The 26,780-nt window shown below is 41.4% G+C and overlaps 1 protein-coding gene across 1 annotated transcript; it reads left to right on the plus strand.

The window, feature by feature from the left end:
* Positions 1-1,946: 1,946 nt before the first annotated feature.
* On the plus strand, positions 1,947-22,501 carry fgfr4 (fibroblast growth factor receptor 4). Its single transcript, XM_042431618.1, has 21 exons — positions 1,947-2,637; positions 5,301-5,518; positions 9,774-9,961; positions 10,087-10,237; positions 10,395-10,445; positions 11,281-11,550; positions 11,919-12,008; positions 12,118-12,284; positions 12,397-12,520; positions 13,406-13,596; positions 14,010-14,148; positions 14,299-14,492; positions 14,691-14,836; positions 15,176-15,297; positions 15,387-15,497; positions 15,885-16,075; positions 17,873-17,995; positions 18,776-18,846; positions 19,164-19,301; positions 19,826-19,931; positions 20,621-22,501. Exons 2-21 carry the CDS (start codon positions 5,431-5,433, stop codon positions 20,795-20,797), a joined length of 2,838 nt encoding a protein of 945 aa, XP_042287552.1. The 5' UTR covers positions 1,947-2,637; positions 5,301-5,430; the 3' UTR covers positions 20,798-22,501.
* The last annotated feature ends 4,279 nt before the right edge of the window (positions 22,502-26,780 follow it).

A 26,780-nucleotide genomic window follows, 5' to 3' on the forward strand; every position in this document is an offset into this window, starting at 1 on the left:
TATGAAGGCGTTCCACAAGATTTTGGACCCTGCCTGCAGAGATTTACTTCCATTCAGCCACAAGAGCATTAGTGAGGTCAGCACTGATGTGAGGTGATAAGAAAGGTGTTGGAACGGGTTGAGGTCAAGTTCTTCCACATCAAATTGGGAAAAACATTTTTTATGGACCTGGATTTGTGTACGGGGCAGGGCTTTCCCAAAACTGTTGCCACAGAGTTGGAAGTCTTAAATATCATGCTTGAGAAATAAGATTTATCTTCATTGGAAGCATAAGGTCAGTATTTGGCCGAACTGTATAGTGTAGGGATACATGCAGAGAGATTTTCTCACAACATAATACAATTATCCTTTGAATATGCCAAAATAATGTACCTTTAGTAATTTCCTCAGTTATGTAGTGATGATAAATGTATAAATCAAACCCAGTAAAGGCAAAATATAAATCCTCTAAACACCGCAATTAATCCCTTGGAGTACAGGGGGGAAAACAGTAACAGATACAAGAATTGGAACAAAAATGAAAGAATAAAAGACTTCCAAACTTTATCCCGACTTTTCCTGAACTTTAGAGACAATACAGATAATCCTCTTTAGATCTTATTTCTTTTACACTCACAAGGTCTTATGTCACAGGAATACAAAACATGATCTCTTGGACCCTTAACAGAAGTTGCCTGTAATGTTGCTGATGTAGAAACTGAACACTTAACTGCTCTTGTAACCAAAATCCCGGAGTTAAAGCTACAGCTATCTGACACTGGAAGCAAGAAAATAAAGACTTTTTTTTCTCCTTTTGTTTCTTTCTTGCTTCTGGATTTTAATCTGTTGAGTAAAAACCTATCTAGGTGGAGGAATTCAGCTTTTATTATTTAAGTGAGATACAGATAGAGAAGCAGAGGGAAGGAGGGAGGAAGAGGAGATGTATTGTTCATTGGTTTCAACTTTTTGATAAAATCCCAGCAGTCGGGAGTGACAGTGATGCATATATAAGCAAACTGAGCTGAACTGGGGAAGAAAAGGAAAAGTTAGTGAGTTAGTGAGTGTATTCATGTGATCTTATGTCCACATTTTTATCACTTCATTATCATTACAAGGTCTTTTCTTTATCTCCCCTGCATGATGATCTTATGCTGGTAGAGCACAGATGGATTTGCATACCATACAACTAAACCGACTCCTCTTGCTTTTCATCTTTTTTCCTGAGTAAAATTATTAACAAAACTATCAATATACAGATTTCTGATCTATAACAAAATTAATTCATGGTTCTCATTTTAATAAGCCGTTCATATGAGGGACGAGATCGAGGCTCTCAGAGTCTTTAGCTGCTAAAAACGCGACTGATCTTGAGTCTGCTGCAGCTAATGGGATTAGACCTGTTCTTTTACTGATGCAATTAAAACATGGTGGCAATTCACACGCATTCACTCACTAAAGCAACTTAATTGAATGCGTCTTCTAAAGAGGTCGTAATGCTCTGTTTGCATAAAGGACAATTAACCCGCAATAAATAATGAGACCTCCAAAAAAAACTGTTTTAATAACGTGATTTATGTGGTTAATTTGGCACGAGGCCAGTTACTCTGTAGGCTGGGTTTAAAGAAGAAGAAGAAGGGGACCAAAAATCCTCAAAAACAATTTAAAAGGTTTAGTTTTCTTACAAAGATATAAATGTTAAGTAGCTTGAGCAACTTGAGCAAGCTGTGCGCCGTGGAGAGGAGGGAGAAGCAGAGGGTCTTGGGTTTTATTTGCCAGCTCTTTGGAGGGGTGGGGGGTACTTTTAGTGGGGGTTTGAGGGGGTAACAGAAGCGCACCCCTCCCCTCTGTCTCTCTCTCTCTCGCTCTCTCTCTCTCTCTCTCTCCTCCCCACTCCCCCTCCCTCCCTCCTCCTGCTCCCCTGGCCGCTCTCAGACCATTGTTGTTGTGACTGCCGTCCAGAGAGCAGCAGTGTGTTGTGAGGGCTGGTGTGTGAAGGACGCAGTCGTTCGCTCCTCTGTCGCTGCTGTAGAAGGGAAATCGGACTGAGGACGCTGAGCTCCACATTACAGCAGCGGAGCTCAGATCTTACCGGGATAAACTCACCGCGGAGAGGAGAACTTGCAGAAGCGCTGCGTAAAGACGCACCGAGCTACCCAAGGCGGTACAGTTTAACCAAGAAGGGACTCTGAACTACGGGGCACGTTTTACCTCTCTATCTCTATCAATCTTTCTCTCATTCTTTAGCCACATCGGATCTTTTTCAACCTTGTCAGAGCGAGAAAGGGCATCTTTTACACGCACAAATCTTCTTTCTCGCTCCCTGTTTGGTTTTCTTTCTCTCCATGGATTTAGTGTTCTGAGCGACCGGCTGCAGTGGACTTTGCCCCGGGGATCACAGCTCCTTCCTCCGGTCACCAGGAGCCCGGCAGCTGTCGTTCATGTTCCACGGGGCTGTTTTTGATGGATTTATAAGCTCACCTCGGTTTTCAGCCGGACACACGACAACCGAGACCTGCTCACAGACTGCTTTTGAAAGGCATACAGCGGGACTAGAGCTCCAAATGAGGATTTCAATATTCACTCGTATCGACCGGGACAAGGAGTGATTCCCCCCCCCCTGGTGCCAGTCATCACTGCGAGGACAGACCGGGAGGAAAGGTGGGTGAATACAGACTGGGACAGCTGGAGATTCTTGGAGAGTTGTTGTTTCATTCATTTTCTGCGGGCAGGGCAGAGTGTGGGTTACATGTTACGACAAAAAGCAATTTTAAGAAGGCTGATATTCAATTACTTAAACCTCATATCTTGGCAAAAGGGCCAGGGCGAGATAATTGTACCTTTACATTTGTTTTCGGTGATTTTCTACAAAGCAGAGTAGATATCTCTTTAATCAAGGCAGCAGAGCTTCTGTTTCTCCACCGCTTGACCCACCAGGATAACTTATTTGCATTGTTAAACAGTGAATTAATCCACGTTTTGTCATTTTAAACAGGGATTTCAGGAAATGAACTGTGGATTGCATACAAGGCGAAGGTTTACTTGTTATGTTTTGCAACGCACAAGCGCCAAACACTTATTAGACATTGAACCTTCCACATGGACTATTTGTGGGGAGAAAAGACTGTTTGTGTCGCTCGGAGCGGAGTTTGAACTTTGTCAGACTACAAATCACAAGAATCACACCATTAAATGACAGAAAAGTGATAAATTTTACAGCTTTTTCATTCACATGAAGTTAAACAATGACACTGTGCAGGGTGACAATGTTTATCAGACACTCAGGTTTGGCCGCTTGATGAGATAAATAGGTGTTTGGGGTAAAACGTGGGTTAATTTTAGGGATTTTTAAAGAAAATTTGAGTTTAACAAATCTGCCTGTAGCTGTAAGTATGCTCAGAAGTTGGGATCGATCTCAGGATGACGCACTGCTGAATTTATGCACACACGTGTGAACAGTACAACCCTTTAAGTCACTATAACACAAATAGTAACAAGTCTGACGCTTTTGGCTGCGTTTGTGTTCATTTTGACCTACAAGGACTGTTTGAGACGAAAAGTGCGAATATAGGGGCTGATTTAGTAAGTGCGATTTATGTGACAGACGTATACAGTATTAAAAATAAAACACAGTGACACCCTTCTCTCCGTTTTCAGGACTGAAAAGTAGAATACAGTAGAAGCGTTTTGGCTCCAGCTGAACACAGCAGAGTGCAGCAACCAGGCAGCGTGCCAGCGGAATTAGCAGCAGCAGGAGAAAAAAAGTTTTCCAGTCCTTAATTGAGAAAGAATACGTTTCATTCAGCAAGCTGGTTCTTTAAACGGTGTGTGTGTGTGTGCGCGCGTGTGTGTGTGTGTGAGAGAGAGAGAGAGAGGGAGAGAGAGGGAGAGGGTGGGTGGGTGGGTGGTGGGGTTGCATGCATGGAGCGCACGCACCAGGGTCTGGCGCCTGTGCGCAGTTGGCCCGACTCGCATCAGAAAAATCACTGTATTATTCTTTTAGTGTTCTTATCAGAGTTTGTAGTTTATCTGCACAATGACTTTGTTATACTTAAGATTGATTCTAAAAAAAAATAACTTTAATTTCCCTGTAATTTTGTTAATAATGATAATATCTCCTCGTGGAATGTAAGTGTAATCGTGGCATTTATAGTAATTCAAGATACTCATTTATGATGACAGCAGAATCTTTTACAGAGATGCTCATTTATGGAAATTTTAAGTTAAAAACAGATACATTGAGGCAAATTGTGTTAAATTAAAGAAAAGTTGACGCATGTTTCTAGTAGAGCTTAAATGAGTAGCTGGTTAATCGATTAGTTGATCAACAGAAAATTAAACACAATATGGAGCCTTAAACTATCAAAATTCCATCTTGATAATGTATAAAAGGGTTTTCAAACAAAATTACAGAACATTTCCTTGTTCCAACTTCTAAAATGTAAAGATTTGCTCCTTTTTGTTAACTGTTGTGACAGTAAACTGACTACATTTGGCTTTTGGTCCGTTGGTCAGATCAAACTCCATCTGAAGACATCGGTTTGGCCTTTAGGAAATTGTGGTGGAGCATTTTTTAAAACTATTCTCTGACATTTTAATCAAGACTAATCAGTAATGAAAGAAGTAGTTAGTGCAGCACTAATTCATATTCTCCAAATTAAGGTAGTAAAAAAAGTACGGTTTGGTGTCACTGCTGCAGCTCAGGTGTCACACACAGCTCTATTACCAAATCTCCCAGTTTGGCTAAAAGGAAGTCCAGAAGTGAAGTTTAGAGTTTGACTGTGGTGAAAAAGACACTAATTTATCACCTTTGCCTTCTGAAATCAAGTCGGAGTCTGAGAAGTCACCTATTTCACTATTTTGCTGCCTGTTGTATGTTTTTTACCTCCTGTCCTGAACCTGAAGTCTCATCAGCTGCCAGTCGAACCCCTCCGCTGCTCCTTCAGATTCTGTAGCTTCCTGGCAAGTTTCAAGTGTTTTCCTAGTAAGGGCCCATTATCCCGGGGCAGACTGAGCGCCATCCATTGACAAACAACAGGCGGTAACAGCCCTGCTCCTTATTCATGACGCAGGAGAGCCTGGACAATGTAAGGCAGACGAGAGGGACAGTTAGCAGGGCATCTGGTTAAGAATACAGCTGCTCGCAGACAAAACAGACTCTCTCTTTAACTATCTGGATGGACAATTGTTTGTGTTTTTGCCACCTGGTCAAAAACTGAACACAAAAGTTAATGTTTGTTGCTCCTTTCCAACCAAATCTCCTTGAGGAATCAAGTTTCTGATCAACAGATAACCGTCTGCCATGTGTTTGTTTGCCCCTACAGGACCCAGATTTAGAGACTTTGTGGCTTTCTGAGGTTGCCAATGCCAGGGACTGGAGTGTGAGGCCAACTCCAGGCTTCCAATTTTTATTTCAACCTTTCAACCATAAAACACGCACATCACGTCTAGAAGATGGCGAGGGTCTGCACGTTCTGCGTTCTCCTGCTCTGTTTGATGGACAGAGTCTCGGCCAGAGCCATCGATGAAGGAAGAACTAAAGGTAAGGTTTTTCTGCAGGTTTTATTTGTGCTCTTTTTGCCCCCGAAGTTAATAATCACTCCCTAAAAACAGATACACTGAAACTATATAACAATTTCAAATGCTCTCTGCTGAAATCACATTTTCAGGTCATATACAAACAGTTTTTCTTATGTCATTATGCCTTAAGTTTGAGGTGTGTGTTAATTTTGTGTCTGGAGGGTTGCTGGTTTGATTCCACTGACAGATTCCCAACATTTGCACAGGAGTGAGGCATGTTAAGGTTGCTCAGGTCGACAGTAGAGGTGTGTTTTTGTGATAAGCCTCATCTGGGTGTAAATATATTTCACATTAAAGAGTTTAAATGTATCTGTGAAGGTTTCTGTAAAAACACAGCGTCCCATCAGTCCACTTTCCTTTCTTAGAGAGTTTCTTGGCAGCCGTAACAACAAGCCAACCATGGCGGAGGCGTGACCACCAGAGGAAGTCAAGGTGACAGGAAAAATGACAGAGAGGCTGTAGTCAATTCTTGGATGGAGTGAAGAAGGGGGGGGGGGGGGGGCGGGAGGGGGGCTCTCAGTGTTTTTGCTGCCGTAAACTGCGCTACCTGATCCGTCCGAGGCCCTGGGGCTCGGAAGTGTAAATCTGCCTGGCTGCAAGCCAGCTGTAGAGGAATAAGAGGAGGGGAGGGAGTATTGGGGGGGTGTGCAGGGGCTTTTTCATTGATGCTTTACAAACCAAAGCCAATGCAATAAGTCAGTCATCGTCAGTTTAAAGTTCAATTAAAATGTTTCCATAGAGTCCAGATTGAATCATCATCTTTCAAAAACAAACCTCATGAGATGAATCACTAAATTCTCCTGTGCTGGGAGGTATTTTAGTTTTTTAAGTCAGATTAAAGGACTTAAGGATGACATTTTTGTTAGGATGTGTGCAGGATGATGAAAGACAAAGTGGATTGTTTCCCCTGGAGGCATCGAGTACAGAAGCTATCTCTTTTCTTTCCCTGTGGCCCCACTTTGTACTGCAGGGGCCAAGCGAGGCCAGCCAGGGCTTGCTGTTTGAGACCACAGTGTGCAGGAGGGGGCTCGGCTAAACCTCTTAGGTTTATTTACAAGACAGACAAGTAAAGATTTAAGCCAGGATTGATAATAGAAAGATCTTTAGGTCATGCAGGTTGCAGCTGTGGAGACACTTTGCAACTTTTATTATGGTGCTAAGTTAAGATTTTAACATCAGTCAGTCCCCTCAGGAATCTGTGATTTTATGATTGTAACAAATTCTTGTCAAATACCTGGTCAAACTGGAGGAATGCTTCCCAATTTTCACAGTTTTTCACACAAAAACAATCCGTTTCAGAACCACTTTTATGAGCTTAAGCCAAATAAAATCAAGCCTCAATCTCCACAAACAAACTTCCTTGTAACTACTTTGTAGTTCTACCACTGGAGCTTATTTTAGAGGAATTTCTTGGACTTTAGTCAGTATGTGCCACAGTAATCTCAAAAACACGACTCTGTGAAATCCTTAAGGCTCTGATTGGTACAAGCTGTTGTATAAACTTTGAGCTGGGATTCGGTTGGATTAATCTGATCTGTAATTGTTGATGCTTCTGCGAAGGATTCTTTTATCCTGTCAGAAAAAAACACTGCAACATTGCTTCAATTCTTGGTTTTTAAGTGCAATTTGATGGAGGGATACGATACAGACAGTGAGAGTCAGACACAAAGAAAAAAAGTTTAAATTTAGGCTAAAAAAAAGAAGAGTTGTTTTTAGATCTTTCCGTTTTTTTCAAATGAATAGATTTTATCAAACAAAGCTTTTATTAATCTCTTTAAATAATCCTCAGCCCCCGGTGTTTTCTGTTGTGTTGCTAATTTGATAACAGCTCAGAGTGAAAAATAAATCACAGCTCTCTTCAAATATAATTACATATCTAACGTTACTAACCGCATGTTGCTAAATGCAGGGATTTGACTTGTCCAATGTTTTTTTTTTCTCTCATAAAAACTTCTTGGACACACAAGCAGCGTTTATTTTCAGCTCTGTTTTCCCCCCACATCATTACAGATTATATAAAAGTCTGAGTATAACTTTTGTCTATATTCTTCCTTTGCTTTCAGCAGCAAGAAATTTATATAGTATATAGATAGTTGGCTGATTCCTTTATTTTTAAGAGATATTGAATGAAAAACAGTCTTTACACCCAAATGCTGTTAATATCTTTATTTCACAATGCCAGAACAGGGAGCTGTTTGCCAAAGAATGCCATCTTTTGCTTTGATCTCTGCAAAGAATAACTGGCTTGGCATTTTTTTAGGAGTGCATCCGCTGGTCAGTCAGGGCGCTCAGTGTCCAGAGCTGTCTGTGGACCGCTAAGAAGCTTGTGATTTTTAAAGTTCAAAGCCGCTTTATGAACTCTGTCAAATAACATAGTTTTCTGTGCTTTAAAATAAAATTTCGAGGAGCTGACGTCCAGAAACCTTTCTTCTAACAGTTAAGTTTTACTCAATGACGGTTGATGTTTTATTATCAGATATTTAAGGTGTGTTATAAATGGTTAATTTAGTTTTTATACAAGTGTACAAGCCAGTCACAGGTGGGTTTAAAATCGTGATGCTGAGCTTAAAGGTTTATTCTTGACCTAGGTAACAGTAGTCTGACAAAAATTCTACTTACTAGATTTCATCCAGCGCTTTTAGTCATATCTCATGGCCTTCATAAGGGATTGGAGTTTGCTCATTTGTCATGAGAATGTAAATACTTAATTCATATACAATAAGTTGGTAATGTATTAATATAACAATTCAATTAGTAATTCAATAAATAAATTATTCACATTCATATAAAATATATGAAGACGTTATTTATATGCAATCATGTATTATCTGTTTATACACTGTTTATACATTTAATAATTGTTTATATGGTCTATAAATAGGAGGGTTACATTAAAGAGTTTCAGTAATTCTTCAGCAAAGAGAGCCAGTCAGGAAAAAGACTGAATAATGAGACGTTCTGTAGCTCTCTCCATATAAAACTGACCAGATAGAACGTACATATTGAAGGGCTCTGCTGCTGTATGTTCCCGGGTCGGGGCATGAAGGCCTTTTGATTGTCCCAACTGGTTTCCAAAGAGGGCTCTGCTGCCAGCGCAGCCGGCTGGCTGGCTGGCTCGCACCAGCCGAGCGGTTTGTTTGTGTTGTGTTGTGTTTTGTTTGCCCCCTCGCCTCTGGGTGACAATTCACACTCTGCTGCGAGTTCAACTCAAGGGCACCGTTCCTGTCTCTGCAAGTTCATTAGCATGGCTGTAAGTGTGTGTGTTTTATCTCTGTGATTTACAGCTGACTATTGGTTGTACTGTGTTCAAGTTTGCTCCATTAGTGTGGCCTGTTGGGATTTCATATTCTTAATATTTTGAACTCACATTTAGTAGTTTCTCAATCCAAATGGAGTAAATGATGAGTGTATTCACATTAAATGTGGCCATCATTTCTTTTAATTTGTTTTCCTTTTGACTGCTTTGACCAAACACTGCTTCAGGTTTTTGCCACTTACAAGGCTGTAAGCGTGTATTTGTTCCTGGAAGCTTTACCTCTACATGTACTCTGGGCGATTAGAAAAAAAGGCAGCACTTCAATCCGACAAGGGAACAGATTGCCTTTTCACTAAGCGCTCGCAGGAAGCAATCAAACAGAAAATTGCCCTGGAAAATTGCTCGTTCTGAGTGACTAAGCAGTAAGTGAGGTCCCTGGCCAGGGCACACATATGCTCCAACAAGTGAGCGGGCGAGCACATAAATAGGCAAGTGACCCACTGAATGGATGGCACTGTGGCTGATGGTGACACGATAGTAGTGTGTAGTGGTGTAGTAGTGGTTATCAGGGCACTCTATCACCAGTTCCTGGTAGCATTAAATGACAACGGTTGTTTAAGAACATGATGTACTTCTGTTGCCGGACCTTTCAGAGGTAAACCGAAACCGCCAGGGTGTGTGTTGACAATTTTTGTCTTGTGCACTCAGGGCTCGTTCAGACCAAGAGGGTTTGTAACAGTTTGTTGAGACTCTAAACTCCTTTATTCTGTGAAATAACCGCATCATGACACCTGAAAATCTGGGTCTGGTTCTTTTAAAACATAGCTGCAGTTTTTTAGGAGTAAAAATAAGAACCATTCAATGTATTAAACATGTTTAATACATTGAAATGCCTCTTTGATGCGTTGAATTATGACTGATTTTCTATCTTTCTTGCCTTTTTCTCTTGTTTGCTCTCCAGATCTTCGGGTCTCCAGGCCTCTGATCGTGCCAGGTTACCCAGAAAACACCACAGGGGTGGTGGGTGGTGAGGCGAAGCTGGTGTGTAAAGTCCACCGGCCAGGTTCCACCAAGGTGCAGTGGCTGAAAACAGAAGTCAGCGGCCCAGGAAGAAGTCAGGGAGGACAGCCTCGCCTTAGGGCTCTAACGGTGAGGAGCGATCAGCTGACAGAACAAAATACCGCAATTTGAGTTCTCATTTTCTCTTTACAAAATGCTTTGATTCTGTCCTCGTCATTTGAAAAAGATGTTAAATTGATCGTTCCTTTATGCAGGCCCTGCAGAGCAACATATCCAAGGTGAACACTCTGCATTTGTCCAACATCACTCTGGAGGATGCAGGAGAGTACATCTGCATGGCGAAGAGCACCCACGCAGGACAGACAGTACAGGCCATGCAGTCGGCGTGGTTGGAAGTCCTGCCTGGTGAGACACACCATCCTAATATTTAGTTTTTGTGCCATTCAGATGTAATTTGTTGGACAGCTCCAAAGTTCCCCATAGTGGGAATTAGCACTATGTTACCATTCATTCATAATACAGTGTAACATTATTTTCTAACCCCAACATTTCTCTTCCATAGGTATCATCATTTCCCGAACTATGGACATGACTGCTGCTGAAATTCCCCAAGGTAACTTCATTTTCATGCTGTTAAAAAAAATCTCCTCCAATAATCCAAATCTAAATCCAATGATATCACTGTACAGGCACAATTTTTGCCCATGACATCTGAAATCCTTAACAAAGTGGTTGAAATATTGATGATTCAGAAATTTAAGTTTATACTGCTCTAAAGAATACATTTAGAAAACTTAGAAAAGTGAGAACACTGTCAAAGGTGGTATTGGTGACCATCTGTGTGGGCTCAAACACCAACGTCTTCTTCCCCAGACTGGAATGATCTTCTCTCCTCCCTTCGCTCACTTAGATCTCCAGTGAACCTTCACCACCCCTCAGATTTACTCTCCGTCCACTGTCACGCTGCAACATGTTCATTAGCTTCAGTCTCTCTTCCTCCTCGTTTCTTTTCTTCATTTTTTTTTTTTTTTTTGGAGTGAATGAGTGAGGCGGGGAGGGGGGTTTGTGGTGTTAGCTAGATCGCTCTCAGTCCCACAATAATCCACAGAGGAACAAAAAGATGAAGAGGGACTTGAAGGGAGGAGGGGGTGTGTGGAGGAGGGTCGGGTCGGTCAGGCCTCCAGGTCTCCATGGTAATTTCATTGTGTGTGTTTATGTGGGGATGGGAGATAATGAGGTTGAGGAGTTGAAGGTCATAGTTGAGGAGATGGTTACTGGCTTTAGAGGGGAGATGAAGAAATAACCTGCTGACTGGCCTGTTCTGTGTAAAAGAGCAAAATGAAGAAAAGAAAGAAAAGCAAGAAATAAAAAGTTGGCAAACAAAAGTTGGCACAAACAAATCGCGTCCTGCTACAACCTTGCATGCCAATGTTCTTTGGTTTCAACAGATGTTCTTGAGGACTTGAGTGAAGACACCACAGAGCATCTTCTGTTAGAGCCAGGCAACGTCCTGAAACTGCGCTGCGACGTGAGCACTCGGCCTGGCATGGCGGTGAACTGGTACAAGGAGGGAGTCCGGGTTCTGGCTACGCCCCGCATCCAGATCCGCGGTGCCATCATGGAGATCACAGATGTAACGTACGAGGATTCAGGCATTTATGTTTGTGTTCTCCGGGGAACCAAAGAGCCTGTCAGGAACTTTACCATCACTGTGGCAGGTAGGAACACTAACAGTGTTAACTAATAGCTGCTTGATTGCTTTAAGAGGTGTGTTTTACAAAACAACTCTTGTCAGTGTGGGCTCTATTCAGTGCTAATATGGTTAGCTAACCAGGTACTAGTATAAAGTTAGCCTGTGAACAAGCTGACATATAAATACAAGGTACACTTAGGCCTTGAAAAACCATTTCATTACATTTTAAAGACCAAGTAATTAATTGATTAATCAAGAAATGTCCGCTGCCCCTGTGATATTCACTGTAGAATTTGTTTCCCAAACAGATTCTGAATATGGGGGATTGAAGCAGCTGAAAATATGTTTTCATGTCTCTTCATATTGTCTTTATTTGTTGTTTTATGTTCACAGACTCATTGGGGTCTGGGGATGATGACGAGGACAATGGCTTGGAGGACTCATCAGCTGAGATCGAAAATGACCAGGTTTACTTCTCCAGAGGTGTGTTGGTTGTTTGCTTCATAGCTGCAATTACTGAGGAATTAGTACAACTCAGCCTCAAGGTATTTATTTGGACTAACAGCTCATTGGTTGGTCTTTGTCCATACAGGTCCCTATTGGACCCACACTCAGCGTATGGAGAAGAGGCTGTATGCTGTTCCTGCAGGCAACACAGTGAAGTTTCGTTGCGCTGCCATGGGCAGCCCCATGCCGAGCATCCGCTGGCTCAAAAATGGTCGTGAATTTAGAGGAGAGCACCGCATTGGGGGCATCAAGGTGAGGATATCATAATCTACCAAGAGTAGTTAGTTGTTCAGGCAGTAGACAGAAAATTAGGACTCTCCAAAAGGTTATCCAAACTGATATTGATTTGTCTTTCTTTAATTAGCTGAGACACCAACACTGGAGCCTGGTGATGGAGAGCGTTGTGCCTTCAGACAGAGGAAACTACACCTGCGTGGTGGAGAATAAATACGGCTCCATCACTTACAGCTACGTCCTTGATGTCCTGGGTAAGACACGGATGATCTAGTGTTTGTTGTTGCACGTGAAAAAGTAAATTAGATCTTTTAACCTGAATTTCAATGCCTTGTGATCTCGCCGACAGTATTCATGGCAGCTATAGCAACAGTCATTAGTCAGCACTTTTAGAAAAAGCATCATGCCTTCAAATGAAAGCCTCCAGTCTGGTGGAGAGGATAATCAGGGGGGTGAGCAGAAGGTGACAGGGGCGCCTGGCGTCGGCCGTGGCTGGCAGGATGTGGACGGTCAGGCGTCCACACCAGTTTTCTACCTGACCTGTGACAGGAGATTGAGGAGGGCTGCGGGTTGTTTGTTCATTTGTTCGCTGTCCGTCCACCGCGGGGTCAGTTTCCGTCCCTGTCAACGGGGGGAGAAGACTAACGAGACAACTAACGAGATCAGAGAGCGAGAGTAACCACAGATCAAAGAGAACCCGGCGACCAGCTGACAAAGAGCCACGCTAATGGAACTGATTTTCATCCCGAAATGACATTTCCTGCTCTTTTGCCAGCATAAAAACACATTATAGGTGACAGTAACAACTGCTGGCCATTTTGAGAAGTTTGTTTACAAAGCAGTGATGTTTGTCGACTGTTAAACTGCCAAAAATCTGGTTTTTAACTGTTCACAGCTCCCTGTGACTTCAGTTTCCCCCACATTTGTCCTGCCTACATGGACTCCTGGTGAGAGGGGTATTTCTGAGACTCTGTCAGAATTAAACCACGCTTGGCAGATCAGTTAAATCTCTGTCTCAAAGTCCTCGATTCACCTTTGAAGAAGAGAAATCCTTTTAGCTCTGACTGGTTTCTCTTGAGCTTAATGCTATCTTTCAGTCTCAGTCTTTGTTCATCTCTCCTCTGATTTCTCCAATACAGAGCGCTCCCCACACAGGCCTATCCTGCAGGCAGGTCTACCAGCCAACACCACAGCAGTGGTGGGCAGTGACGTCCAGTTCCACTGTAAGGTCTACAGCGATGCTCAGCCTCATATTCAGTGGCTCAAACACATCGAAAGGAATGGCAGCCGCTACGGTCCTGATGGGACGCCCTACGTTCAGGTCCTTAAGGTTGGTGATATTTAACAAGTGTTTTTTTTATCAGAGGCAGAGGACAAGTTCAAACGCAAGCTCTTGCTTAGCTACCAAGTTGTGTAAAGTATTAGCGCTGTTGGGAGTTGCTATTTAGTTTATATGTTCCAATTTGGAACCTTGTCTAAAAGACTGGAACAAGTTTTACTATCTGGTTTCATTTGCCCTGTTTGTTAGAGCTGTAATAGAGTAATAAACTAATTTCGCACCATAAAAAGTAGTAGCATTTAGTCGCTAACCACAGTAAACACTTGATGCAGCTGCTTCACTGTAAAAAGCTGCTAGTGCTGCCTGTTTTTTCTTTTAAAAAAAGGAATCATTAGAATTAAGAATTTGTTAAAGATTGTTTTTTGTTATATACTAATTACTGTCCCTGTTTCTGGTTCATTCAGACCGGCAGTCTGAACATGTCAGAGGTGGAGGTGCTCTACCTGTCCAAAGTTACCATGGAGGATGCAGGAGAGTACACCTGTCTGGCGGGAAATTCAATTGGCTTTGCCCACCAGTCTGCCTGGCTCACCGTCATTTCAGGTAAAAGAACTGAAGACTACATGAATCAGTTTTTCAGGTTTTGCCTCATTGCTTGATTTATTTATTCATTTATTTATTTATTTATTTTTATTTTCCTGTTAAGGTTTCCTGTAAACTCTTTTATTAAAAATTTTCCTCCTGTTCCTATAGAGGAGGAAGCAGCAGATGCTATGGACACCATGGAGACCAAGTACACCGACATCATCATCTACGCCTGTGGTTTCCTGGCTCTGATCATGGCCATCGTTATCGTGGTGTTGTGTCGAATGCAGGTCCACCCCAGAAGGGAGCCTTTTGATGCCCTCCCTGTACAGAAGCTCTCCAAGTTCCCTCTTCGCAGACAGGTACAGGACCAGGACATGAACTAGTTTGCACGACTGACCTGTTTCTGGTGGACGAAATGTCTTCTGCATTGAAAATATAAATTTTGATTTTGCATTGTATTTAAAGAGAGTCTGAAAGTATTGCTTGTCTCAAAGGTTGTTTTGGTTGTACCTGAAGGGTGGTTACTAAATTCTCCTTGTCTTCATCTCTTCCTTCAGTACTCAGTGGAGTCCAACTCATCAGGGAAGTCCAGCGCATCTCTGATGAGGGTAGCTCGCCTGTCGTCCAGCTGCTCTCCCATGCTGGCTGGAGTCATGGAGTTTGAGTTGCCCTACGACCCGGACTGGGAGTTCCCCAGGGAGAAGTAAGCTATATGCAATTTATAAAAACTTCTGACAGGATTTGAAAAGATTAAATTTGAAAATTATTATCAAAGAGATAACAGAGAACACAGCATTTACTTAAAACTTCTGTTTCTTGCAAAGAGTGTGTTTCTTCACTAAGTTTAGTTTGGCTCCTAGGATCCAGACTCATTTAAACATTGTAGCTCTCGCAGTATGTGGGGACCTAAAAAGAAACAAACCCACAGCCCATTTTTAGCTCTACCCAACGTATGTTTTAAGGAACCAGAGCCCAAAATTATGGATTTGTACAGTTTTCATTCAGACATACTTATTTTCACTAACTCCTGTCCTCTCTCTAGTTTAACATTGGGCAAACCACTGGGAGAAGGCTGCTTCGGTCAGGTGGTCAGAGCTGAGGCCTACGGCATCAACAAGGACTGCCAGGACCAGGCCACCACTGTGGCGGTTAAGATGCTCAAAGGTAGAAAAGAAATTATATAGACAAAAAAATTCCTCAAGAGAACTGCCTCAAGAGAACTGCTTGTCTAAATAAAAGGTATCTTTCCCTAGATGACGCCACAGACAAAGATCTTGCAGACCTCATCTCGGAGATGGAGCTGATGAAGGTGATGGACAAACACAAGAACATCATAAACCTGCTTGGAGTCTGCACACAGGATGGTGAGTTTCTGACCTATGACTAAACCTTTCTAAGGCTTCTTAGGGTTAAAATTAGTGTAATTTCTTTACAGCATACCTTCATTTGATCCAACTAGGGAAGTTGAATAAAAAGGTTGGATCAGTCATCTCATGGACAAGTCAGTCAAGTTAAACTGATGGTCTTTTTGGTCATTGATTAGAGCAATGATGAAAGGACAGTTTCTTCCTTGTTGAGACAAATTATTTTGGAGAGAAAACAATGCCAAACCCCCTTGTTACTGTAAATCACAACAAACCAACCATTGGGCTTAATTTAGTGAGTGTTTCAACCATGGTAGTCCCAAGCCTCCAGACTAAAACAACAATAGAAACAACCCCATCCTTCATCCTGTTTGTGTTTACCCCTAGGCCCTCTGTATGTGCTGGTGGAGTACGCCTCCAAAGGCAGTCTGAGGGAGTACCTGCGGGCCCGGCGACCCCCAGGCATGGACTACACCTTTGATGTGACAAAGGTGCCTGAGGAGCAGCTCACATTCAAAGACCTCCTGTCCTGTGCCTACCAAGTGGCCAGAGGGATGGAATACCTGGCCTCCAAAAGGGTATGCTCACTTTGATAACATGTAGTAGCATGACATCTGAGAGTATAACTGAATCTCTGGTGGCTGTAAAATGTCTCTGCAAGCATTTAATGAATGCAGGAGGTGGCAGAGGTCAACATCAACTCAAACTATAACAGTGTTAGAAAGTAAAATACATAATGAAATACTTTTTACCAGTTGTCAAACACTTAAATGTTCCAGTGTTGGTACTTTGTGTTTAGGGAGATACTAGCCCTTTTCACCAACAGTTGGAAAACAGGAAGGAAACAGATTTAGTGCTGAAACGATTTAATTAATTGAATGAAAGAATGTTAACTGATAACTGTTTTGATAATTAATCAGTTGTAAGCAGTTTATCAGGTAAAAAAGCCAGATGTTTTGTGGCTCCAGCTTCTTGAATGTCCTGGGGAGTTGGCTTTTCGTGCACTGAAGGAACTTTTATATTGTAAGTCTTAAACGCATGGGGATGTTTACATATCAGACCTCATTAAAACGTAGCCATGTCCCTGGGCAGGAAATACAGCCACAAAATAAAAACAGGAGAGTAAAATTTGCAACATTTGTAGACTTCATGAACTGTATAAGCCCTGAAGGAGCTGTAATATCAGAAGTTTGGGTTTTGACTTAAAGGGAATTTGATTAGGATTAAGTTCCTCTGCTTAATTCAGTGTTTTTCTTTTATTTGGGCACTCGGCTTTCTGGATGAGTTTTGTCTAGCATCACCAGCTTTCTGCTCTTTCTCTTTCCTTTCCCATCTCTCCTGCCATCTTCTATGCCTCTGTCCGCTCCTGTCTTTCTTTTCTTCCCATCCCCACCCCCCATGTTTCTTTTCCTTTCATTTTCCCAGCATGCACCCTGTCTGTGTGCCTCTTATCAACATGTCTCTTTGTCTGCCAGCCGGTGTCTCAGACAGGCATTCCAGAGCAGAAAGCTGCTGCAGCTTCAGTCCTGTTTACTCTTCTCCATCCATCTGTCTGTCCCTCCGTCGCAGGGCTTTGTCCTTTTTAGCGCTGCCATAAATCTGTTAGCAAACAGGCAGCAGAGCCGTCGTCTGGGTGTAGGCATCAGGTTTCTGGCTCTACGGCCTCCTAAGAATGTAGGAGCCTGAAACTACCCCTCCATTATGGGGAGACCCACAAACCAAGACTGGTTCATTTCGCACATCCCCACAAATCCCACGTCTATTTCGAATGAAAACCAAAATAAACTTAATGACATCCATTCAATGTGGGCAAACACTGCCTTTCTTTTTTTCCTCCCAAAGGGTTGTTTTTTCTTCAAACTCCAGGGTTTCTATATAAAGACATTTTAATGTTGTTGCGTTCACTAAAATGAGGCATTGCGTGTTGACTTTAGAGTCCCGAGTCTTTTCATTTTTGGAGAACATCTGCAGTGAATCATTTCTACCTCCCTCTGCCTCTGTTTTTTTACATGATCTCTCCAAGCCATGGCCTGGAACAGACAGGGACATGTTGTTTCATAAGTCCAAATTCAAAAGAGCATTTCATGAATATAAAACATTAGATAATAAAGTTTAGTTCAGCGTTCTTGTTCAGCCAAGACTTTGAATTTATGCTTTTGCCAGAGGGAGAGCAGTGTTAAAGCAAACAAAAAAAGAAGCAACGCACTCCACAAAAAATGATGCATTCAGCCCCTTCTCCAAATTAGACATTTCTGAGCCCATTAACCAGGATCATTTAAACTTAATGCTAATCTTCTAATGTGGAGACCCAGCAGTAGGCCTAAAGCTCATTTTGGTTTTGTCAGTCTTTAATTCTCAGTCTTCTCTCTCCACAGTGCATCCACAGAGATTTGGCAGCCAGAAATGTTCTGGTGACGGAGGACAACGTGATGAAGATCGCTGACTTTGGACTGGCCAGAGGAGTCCACCAGATCGACTACTACAAGAAAACCACCAATGTGAGTGACAGTTTCTTGCAGCATATTTTCAGGAATAACTTTCCAGTGGTTGAGAAGCGGGGTATGGTGCAGCTAAATTACTGCTCTCTTTTAAATTTTCTACATTTGAGAAGCTAATGTGTTATTGTGCATCTTATTGCACATTTCAGAAAGAAAATATTATTTTTTACATCAACCACTGGACATGGTCCATGTGATTATTGCTTTTTTGTTTAACTAAGAGCCAGAAATTCTAATTTTCAGCTCCAAAAAATGAGTAGAATATCCTACTCAAGTATAAGTACTGTAGTAAACTTAAATGTTAATCAAGTAGAAGATTAGATGTTGAAAACTCTGACCTCTGACCCTCTCAATAAGCTGTCATGGCAAGATATTATTAAGCTATTTAATTGTTAGTAAAAAGTTAAAATGGAAACTAGTTGTTTTTCAACCAGCCCTGCTTGTAAACATGTCCTCTCCTCAGCCAGGTTCTTCCTGCCTGGCTCCTTTCACAGCTTTAATACTCCTCAAGACACATGTCTGATGTTTTCCTCTGATTGGCAGCAGGCTTAATGGGACTTAATTAGAGAAGAGGGGAGACAAGGAGGGAGGATGGTGGAGGAGGGGGAGGATTGTGAGGGAGAAACGAGAGGGCATGGAGAGTGAGAATTCGGTGGGGGGGGGGGGGGGGGGGGGGGTACAGTGAGACATAAAGAAAAACATGTTCAGATGAAAAGTGTGCAACTGAGTTGTCGTGGTAATTGAAGGCAAAGCTCTAATGTTTCTATGTCCACTCTGCAGGGACGGTTGCCGGTGAAATGGATGGCACCAGAGGCCTTGTTTGACAGAGTCTACACACACCAGAGCGACGTGTAAGTCCCACTTTTCACTTTTTTTCACATATAGAAGTCTCTGCTGCAGGGAAACATGGAGTTCTTTATAACAAAGACAATGTGTAGTGCAAGACCAACATAATGGGCAAAAAATGATTTGATATGTATTCTGTGTCAGACTGTTTTATGCCTAGTCAATTATTTTTCCTTTCCAACTTTTAAATCATCATGTATTTGTACTTAAAAACCTAATTATATCATATCTTGGCTCTCTGTTAGTTACAAAAGTAAACTTAGTACTGTACAAGTCCCAATCATTAAATCTCCATCTTTCCTCTCCTTTTGTCCGTCCTTAGGTGGTCATTTGGTGTACTGATGTGGGAGATCTTCACGCTGGGTGGCTCGCCGTATCCTGGTATCCCTGTTGAGGAGCTCTTCAAACTGCTGAAGGAAGGACACCGCATGGACAAACCCTCCAACTGCACACATGAACTGTAAGCAGGAGCACTTCTTCTTTTAGTCTTCTTTATTTTTCCACTGCCTGTGTATGCTACATTAGCCAAAATAATCTTTCTTAAGTTGTTTTTAAGATCTTTTTTTTTCCTTACAGCGCAGAGGTAGATTCGTTCACATCAGCACAAATGGGGGAACAAATATATAAAACATATAAAAAATTTCATGGGCCCTACTCCGCAGTCTGTGCTGCGCTGAGTATGGTGATGAGATTAGAGACAAGACACCAAACATTAAAGCTGTACATATTCTACATTCACAAAATAATTCATTCCACATTTGCTTCCTGACTGGGTTAGGGTAACTATAATAAGTTTATTTCAACATGTTTTTTGGAAAGGAAGTATCTTTTAAGGGCAAACTAAACTGCCAACTAAACTTCAGATAGTCATTGCATCTCTTAACAGTATTTCAATATATTTTGCAAAGCCAACAATGTTGGTCTCATTGTAGATTGTCTTGATTGTAGAAATCATTTTTGGCGTATTATGTTTTTTCTCTGTAGCTACATGATGATGCGTGAGTGCTGGCATGCCGTTCCCACCCAGAGACCGACCTTCAAACAGCTGGTGGAGGAGCTGGACAGAGTGCTGCTGTCCATCTCTGATGAGGTGAGCTTCATACACACACATACACACACACACAGGCATACAAACACATTCATGCACCTACTCCCTCCTATGAAATTGCACACACACCGACACACCCAAATACAAATCATTTTAAATCATGCACACATGCTAACATGTGTGCACACACATTTTCTTCCTCTTCTTTACAATCTGCGAGCCAGATGTCCTCAGTACACAAACTGGTTGAGCTGAAACAAGAGTGAATGACTAGTGAGTGGAGTCCAGGGCTAATAAACTTGAAACAACACAAACAAAATCAAACTGTGTTTGGCTGTAGTGTCCACATTGCTGAAATTTCAGAGCAGCCTTTTCTCGCCAAATACATAAAAACGGACCATCGCCTGCAGATTGGTCAACAGTTCGTGTGATTGATTTGTTGGTTTATACTTAAATACAGAAATTTCTTGGCTTAGATATAAACCAAACCATCTTTATATTAACCAATATAAAACTGTTGCTCCAGAACTGATGCGGTGGTCTAAAATTGCAACAGCAGCAATTCTCCACATCTGCATCTCTTCTTGCGTGGATGCATTAAATGAACAAATTAACAGTTTGACAACCTCTAAGAACATGCAAAGTTTCCATTGCTGTTTACTGCCAATTTAGCAAACATCTGTCAAATCTGTCTAACATTTCTGTAATTTCTGAACTTTCTCTCTCCCCAGTATTTGGACCTGTCGACGCCCTTCGAGCAGTATTCCCCATCATGTGAGGACACGTCCAGCTCCTGCTCCTCTGACAACGACTCTGTTTTTACCCACGATGCCTTGTCCACTGACCCTTGCCTCCTGGGATACCAGGACGTGCGCTCTCGGATAGACATGAAGACGGCACTCCGATAGACTAAACACACCCATACACATTCAGACATAAACAGAACACAAACAGAACAAGTACACGCTACAGGAAACACTACTTTTAAGTAATGTAACATATTGGAGGTCCACCGCTGCATTTCAAAAGTTAAGTTGAAGGTTTTATTCTTATTAAGTTTTCAGTCGGACCTCCATTATGGCACCAGACAAAGCCTTTAGATATAGGTGGGCTTTTCTACACACTCATGCGCATAAATACATACACAGACACACATGTATGCACGTGGAGCACTGAGGCCAGTGGGCTTCATTACAAGGTGGAGGTTTGTAGAAAAACGTTTCATCGTGGGCAGAAGAACGAGCAGAAGAGAAGATACTGGTACTTTGGACTATCAGCTCTGGCACTGTGCCCAAGAACAGTTGTAACGTTGGAAAACTGAGGCACTAAACACGATAGAAGGGACCCTGGTACTCAAAACGCCTGGAAATGCTTTCTTTGATCACTTCTCCTCCAGAGAGGCGACGGACAATGATCTCTTCACACAAACTCAACCTTAAACCAGGGCTTGAAACCTCGGTGATAAAGACATTTTTAACAAAAAAGATTTATTTTGCTATGATAAAAAAAGAAGAAACTGATTGTTAAATATAAATCTCTCTATATAAGATTATTTTACTTTTGTGTTGCTTATTTAAAAAGAAAACGGTCTTAAATCTCAGGATCTCTCGTGCTAAGAAGTTGCTGTTTAGCGGCAGCAAAGTGCCTGAATTTATGATTTCCTGTGAATATATTAGAATATTAAAATATTGTATGTACATATCAACAACAGAAAGACGATTGCCTTTTATAAATTATTCTGAATGACACAAAAATGAAGGTTATTGGAGGCGAAAGGAGAGATAAATTTAATTAAGTGTTTCAAGTGCCAAACCTGTCACAGCTGTCACACTGTCTTCATGTTCAGGTTTCATTCCAAAAAAAAAAAAAAAAACACCATTAGAAAAAATGTTTGATCTCTATTAAACACACTGTCCCCAAAATGGTAGCTCAAAGTCAATTTGTAATTCTTATGTAATTAAAAAATCTAAATACAACTTTGCAGTCACAAACTGACAGTAGACAACAAGTCATACTGCTAAAAAATTGGCTTACATCAAGTTTTGTAAACATTTTTGGAAAATTATCAGTCATTTCAATTATGACAAAGTGAGAAACACAAAATTCTCATTTTGCAACTCAAACCTCAAATGTTTGTGGTCAAAAAATGATTGTTGGATCCTTAAAGATGGCTTAACTTCTGGAATGAAACCCTTCATCTGTCATTTTGTAATAAACTGCCTCAGCCTCCAGCCCCCAGAAAAAACAATTTGTGGTTACATACCACATGGAGCCCAGTCCTTGTTGTTGTTGTTGTTGGATGAATAACATGAATCTGCAAAATTTTTTGAAATATTATTTTCTCACAAACTCTAAAGCAACTCTGAAGTCAGAAGTCTCAGAGCCCCAAAGGTCATGAGACAAGACTTATTTACAGGTATAAACTTTTAAAAGATTACGTGGTCTTCCCCTAACAACAGCTTTACTCTCTCAGTCTTTGCCTACATGACCACTTTGTCAGAGACAGTGTGTCCAGGTTGGGACACGTCTTGAAAGGAGGACTGACGATTCAGCATGGGGACTCTGTGGGGAGCTGGCCCAAGCCCACTGTCACTACTGACATGAAGAGGAGAACAGGAGGGAGGGCGGGGGGGTGGAGGGGGGGGTACTGAATGTGAAAGCCAGTGTGATTGATTTCAAATAGAAGAGAAGGGGGAGGGACCCTCCTTTGTCTGGCTGTAACCCTTCACCCAGCTCAATCTGTTGGCGAGGGGTCCTCAGGTCCGCAGCCTTGCCGGACAATGAAGGCTTTGCAGGCTTAATGGGTGTGACTACGGACCAGAGGGAGTTTTGGGGGTGGTGGTGTGGAGATAGCTTGGGCTTGTGTGCAAATGAAGAGGCTCTTATTATGTTAATGTGTCCTCTTCTCTCCCAAATGCCCCTATCTTTATCCCCGGTCGCCATCTTTTAAATTACAAATCTTAATTCAGATTCGCCGCTCCGCCACTACCACCAGCACCAGCTGCAGAAAATTCCCCTGTGGGGTAAAATGCCAACTGTGTCCCAGTGCGCCTCCTGAATCTGACCACAGACAAAACAACTGAGACACAAACAAAATAACCATGGTCATTTGTTGTGTCTTTCTTGTTGAGGCGTGGAAATAGATCAAATTGTTTGATCAGCTAATATGATGACTTTCCCCATTTTGGAGATGGTTTGAAATTGGTCAATGACACAAATTTGTGTGCCTAAATTAACCAAACTCCAACAAACTCTATTTAAATGAATTGATTTTGGTCTGATAATCGGCAGCTGGACTCCTGAAAACATATTTTATTTGGCTGATATCTGCATCACTGTTTGTATTGTGCCATCACTTTCTGGTTATGTTATTTTTCAAATGTTTGAAAGCTGAAGAAAATTAGAGGATTACTTTCCAAAATGCTTTAAATTCATCATCCTGTGTGTAAAACCAGTCAACCGTTTTGTCAACAAAGGATTTATGTGTCTGCTCTCCTCATTTTGTCTGTATTTTATGCTGTCAGTCATTCTTGTGACAGTTGGCATCGGACTGACGGATATCTCATTTAGGAATGAAGCTCTTACATTTACACACACAAAGTGTCCGGATACATTTTGCATCATTACATTCCATTTATCTGCTCTTCTTCCAGATACCAACTGTAAACAATCACAACGTTCTTAAACATTTCCTCAAGAGAATTATTTTAGAAATATCTAATTTATTTGTTTATTGTTTTGTTTTTATATGAAATAAAGTATAATTTAAAATAAAACAACTCTGTTTCCTTGTCTGTGTCTCTGCATAGAATAAAAAAAAAAAAGCTGGTGAACAATAATGACCACCAACAGCACTAGTTTGTTAAAGTCTACATAACAAATGTCAGTTAAGTCTGATAATCAGGTTAGAGAATAACCAGACCATAAGAGTGAAATCATTTTTGGGAAGGTTGATTTTGTTCTCAGTTAATATTGATGCTTTCATATGAAACCTACAAAACCAGAAAATACTCTTGGTTTGACTTCAGTCCCACTGGGGGACTGTCTTTGCCAAGCTCTGGAGATAATTGGCATAATCAGTGGAGCGTAATCAGCTCATCTAGTTCACCTGAGCTATAAAAGCTGTCCCATGCACTTACTACCTCTCCCTCCCTTCAACTTGCATCCACCCTGCACTGATGTCTCCTCACTTTACAACTTTTAAAGTCCAACTGAAATTAAACAGCCTTTGTTGTCTACTACAGTAACACATCTGCTCTGTAAATCACTTGTCCTGTGTTCTCCTTTGAGAAAAAAATCAGAAACCAAAAGGGAGAAATTTATATTTTAAATCCTTTTATTTCATGATTGTGCTCCCTAGTTTTACATTATTTCATTTAAATACTGTTCTATGATCTGCTTACATAGCTGGAGTCCTCTTTTTGATACAGCAAATCAAATCTTGCATAAAGCGATAATGTGGTGTTTGATCATAGGCAGAGCAGACGGTCACACTGAGCCTGATTGCATCCTGCTACACAACACAAGAGCCACAGACCCTGAACAGCAACCAATATTAGCTTTCCTTCTTATCCAACTTATAAAATATGAACACTGCACCTTAGCTTGTTGAACAATCCACCAAACAAACATTCACAAGGGGAAAGTGTACTGCTAGCGTCAGTTAGCAGGCTAGTGAGCTAATTAGCTGCTCAGCTGCAGCACATTAAACAGCATGTAAACATACCTGAAAATGTCACTTCAGACCCGTTAAATGCTGCTTCTGCTCTGCCCTGTTAGTGACACACAGTCTGTCTTTTTCCTTCATTCTAATGCTGTTTGTCATTGTATTGTTATTATTATTTCTTGTGTGTGTTTTTTTTCGTAGAAAAACCCAAAACATTCAAAAACATGTGGACATTATTTTTGATTGCAAAGAGGAATGATTGAATGTGATTTCAGTTGGACTCCTGATGTCCTGATGTTTCCCACCTCCCATTGATGGTTCATTGACTTTAGTTTTGTGTGACAAATCGTAGCTGGTCCAGAATTTGTTTTAGAGGAATATGATGCAAGGTTTTTTAAGCTGTAGTGCCTAATTGCAGGAGACCATCCACTTTGTTGATTTCACTTGAGTTTGCGCAGAACATGGTTGACGACAATGTTTTGGGAGTATTTCTCTGGGTTCCTGGGGATCCCCCATCTTCTTGTGTTTCAGTCACTCAGTCAGGCCTCTTTTTTTAGTGATGTTGCCATGTTTCCTTACTAAGAAAATAAGTTGTATGAAACTGGAATTCTTAGATGTGTGCTGTTTGACTGACTGACATTGTACAGCTCCAGAAAGAAGAGAGAAGGATTTTTTTTTGTTTCTTTTTTTGTGTGAAAAGTTTTTGCAATACTGACAGAAAGTTAAAAATTGTTTCAAAATTTTTCAATTCAGTGAATTTAAAAGAAAGAAAACGGATTGGTAGAGACTCAGCTAAAAGCATAAAAGAAATTGAATGGGAGAGAAAGAAATAAAGAAAGAAACATGTGAGAAAGATGAAAGACAGAGACGGGCACTGAGAGGGAGAGACGGCGAGACGGAAGAATGAAGAGATGGAGGTTAAAGGTCAAGAGGAGGGAGGAGAGGGCAGTAGTGATCTCAGCCAGCCCCGGCTTTTGAAGTGTGTGTGTGTGTCTGTGTGTGTGTGGCATGTGTGTGTTATTTCTCAATGTGTTTCTGTGTACATGATTATGTGTCGGTGTGTGTGTGTGTGTGTTACCTACCCCCTGTGTACATGCTGTGTGGTCTGTACATGTATGTGTGTGCGTCTTATCTCTCGACAATACATCTTGATAATAATAAATCTCGATCACTCAGTGAGTCTGTCTCACTGGGCTCCCTTGGGTTCATCCTCCTGCTTGAACTGATAAGAGTCTCAGTCTGGGATTTGTGTCTGGAAGTGTGTGTGTGTGTGTGTGTGTGTGTGTGTGTGTGTGCGTTTTTTTCAAGTGCAGTTTTCAGATGCAGACAATATGCAGAGAATAATTCAAGTTGGCGAGGTCCTTGCATGTTCTGTGGTATTAATCAAGTTTAATGTGTACATAAAGAAAACATTCAAAAAACTAAATAAGGGCCCTGACACACAAAGCTGATACTTGGACATCAAGCATTGTTAAGGTGTGTTCAGACAAAAAGCAAATTTGTGAATTTGTGCCTGGGGAGGCACAAATTGTTGCGAAGATGTGTCTGCACGAGTTGAAAGTATTTCAACTTGGGAGAAAAATGTATGCATTTCCCGGGGCTTTATGACTCTACTTCATAAACATGCAGAGAAGAAAGAAAAAAGGAGGATGACCGGGGGGGGGATAAGAGAAAGAAATGTAGTTTCTGGGGAGTTCTGAGTTCAATCAGAGAAAAAACACACACGTGTCCACAAACCTGGTGCAAGTTGGTACATTGGCTGTTTGAGAATGAACACAAACCAGCAGCCAACTTCATGCAAATTACAAAAGGCAAAAACATGCTTTGCTTTTTGTCTGAACATACCTTTTAAGACGTGTTACTGAGCTTCCGTTGCTGATCGTCACTTACAGGTTTTGTGTCTGGCTCTGTCAGCTGTGGTTAGATCGGAAGTGACATCAAAGGAAATATTTTAGAGAGAGAAATCCAGAATTTCACCCAGTTATAGTGGTCTTCACAGGAAGTAAAGAAACCCGATACAGAGAGGACCCAGGACAGTCGAACCTGATGATTAAACCTGATCTGAACAAACCTGAGCCAACCAAAAGACAGAAAAAACACCAAGAGCAAATGTTTTTTCCAATTTACATTTATATTCATCAAGATTCTCAGTTGCAATTTTGAATTAAGGGGGCAAAGGAGTGGTAAAATACCAAAATATTTGGGTTGGAAGTGAACCATATTTG

This window comes from Thunnus maccoyii, chromosome 13 (assembly GCF_910596095.1).
Source record: "Thunnus maccoyii chromosome 13, fThuMac1.1, whole genome shotgun sequence".
Classification (NCBI taxonomy): Eukaryota; Metazoa; Chordata; class Actinopteri; order Scombriformes; family Scombridae; genus Thunnus; species Thunnus maccoyii.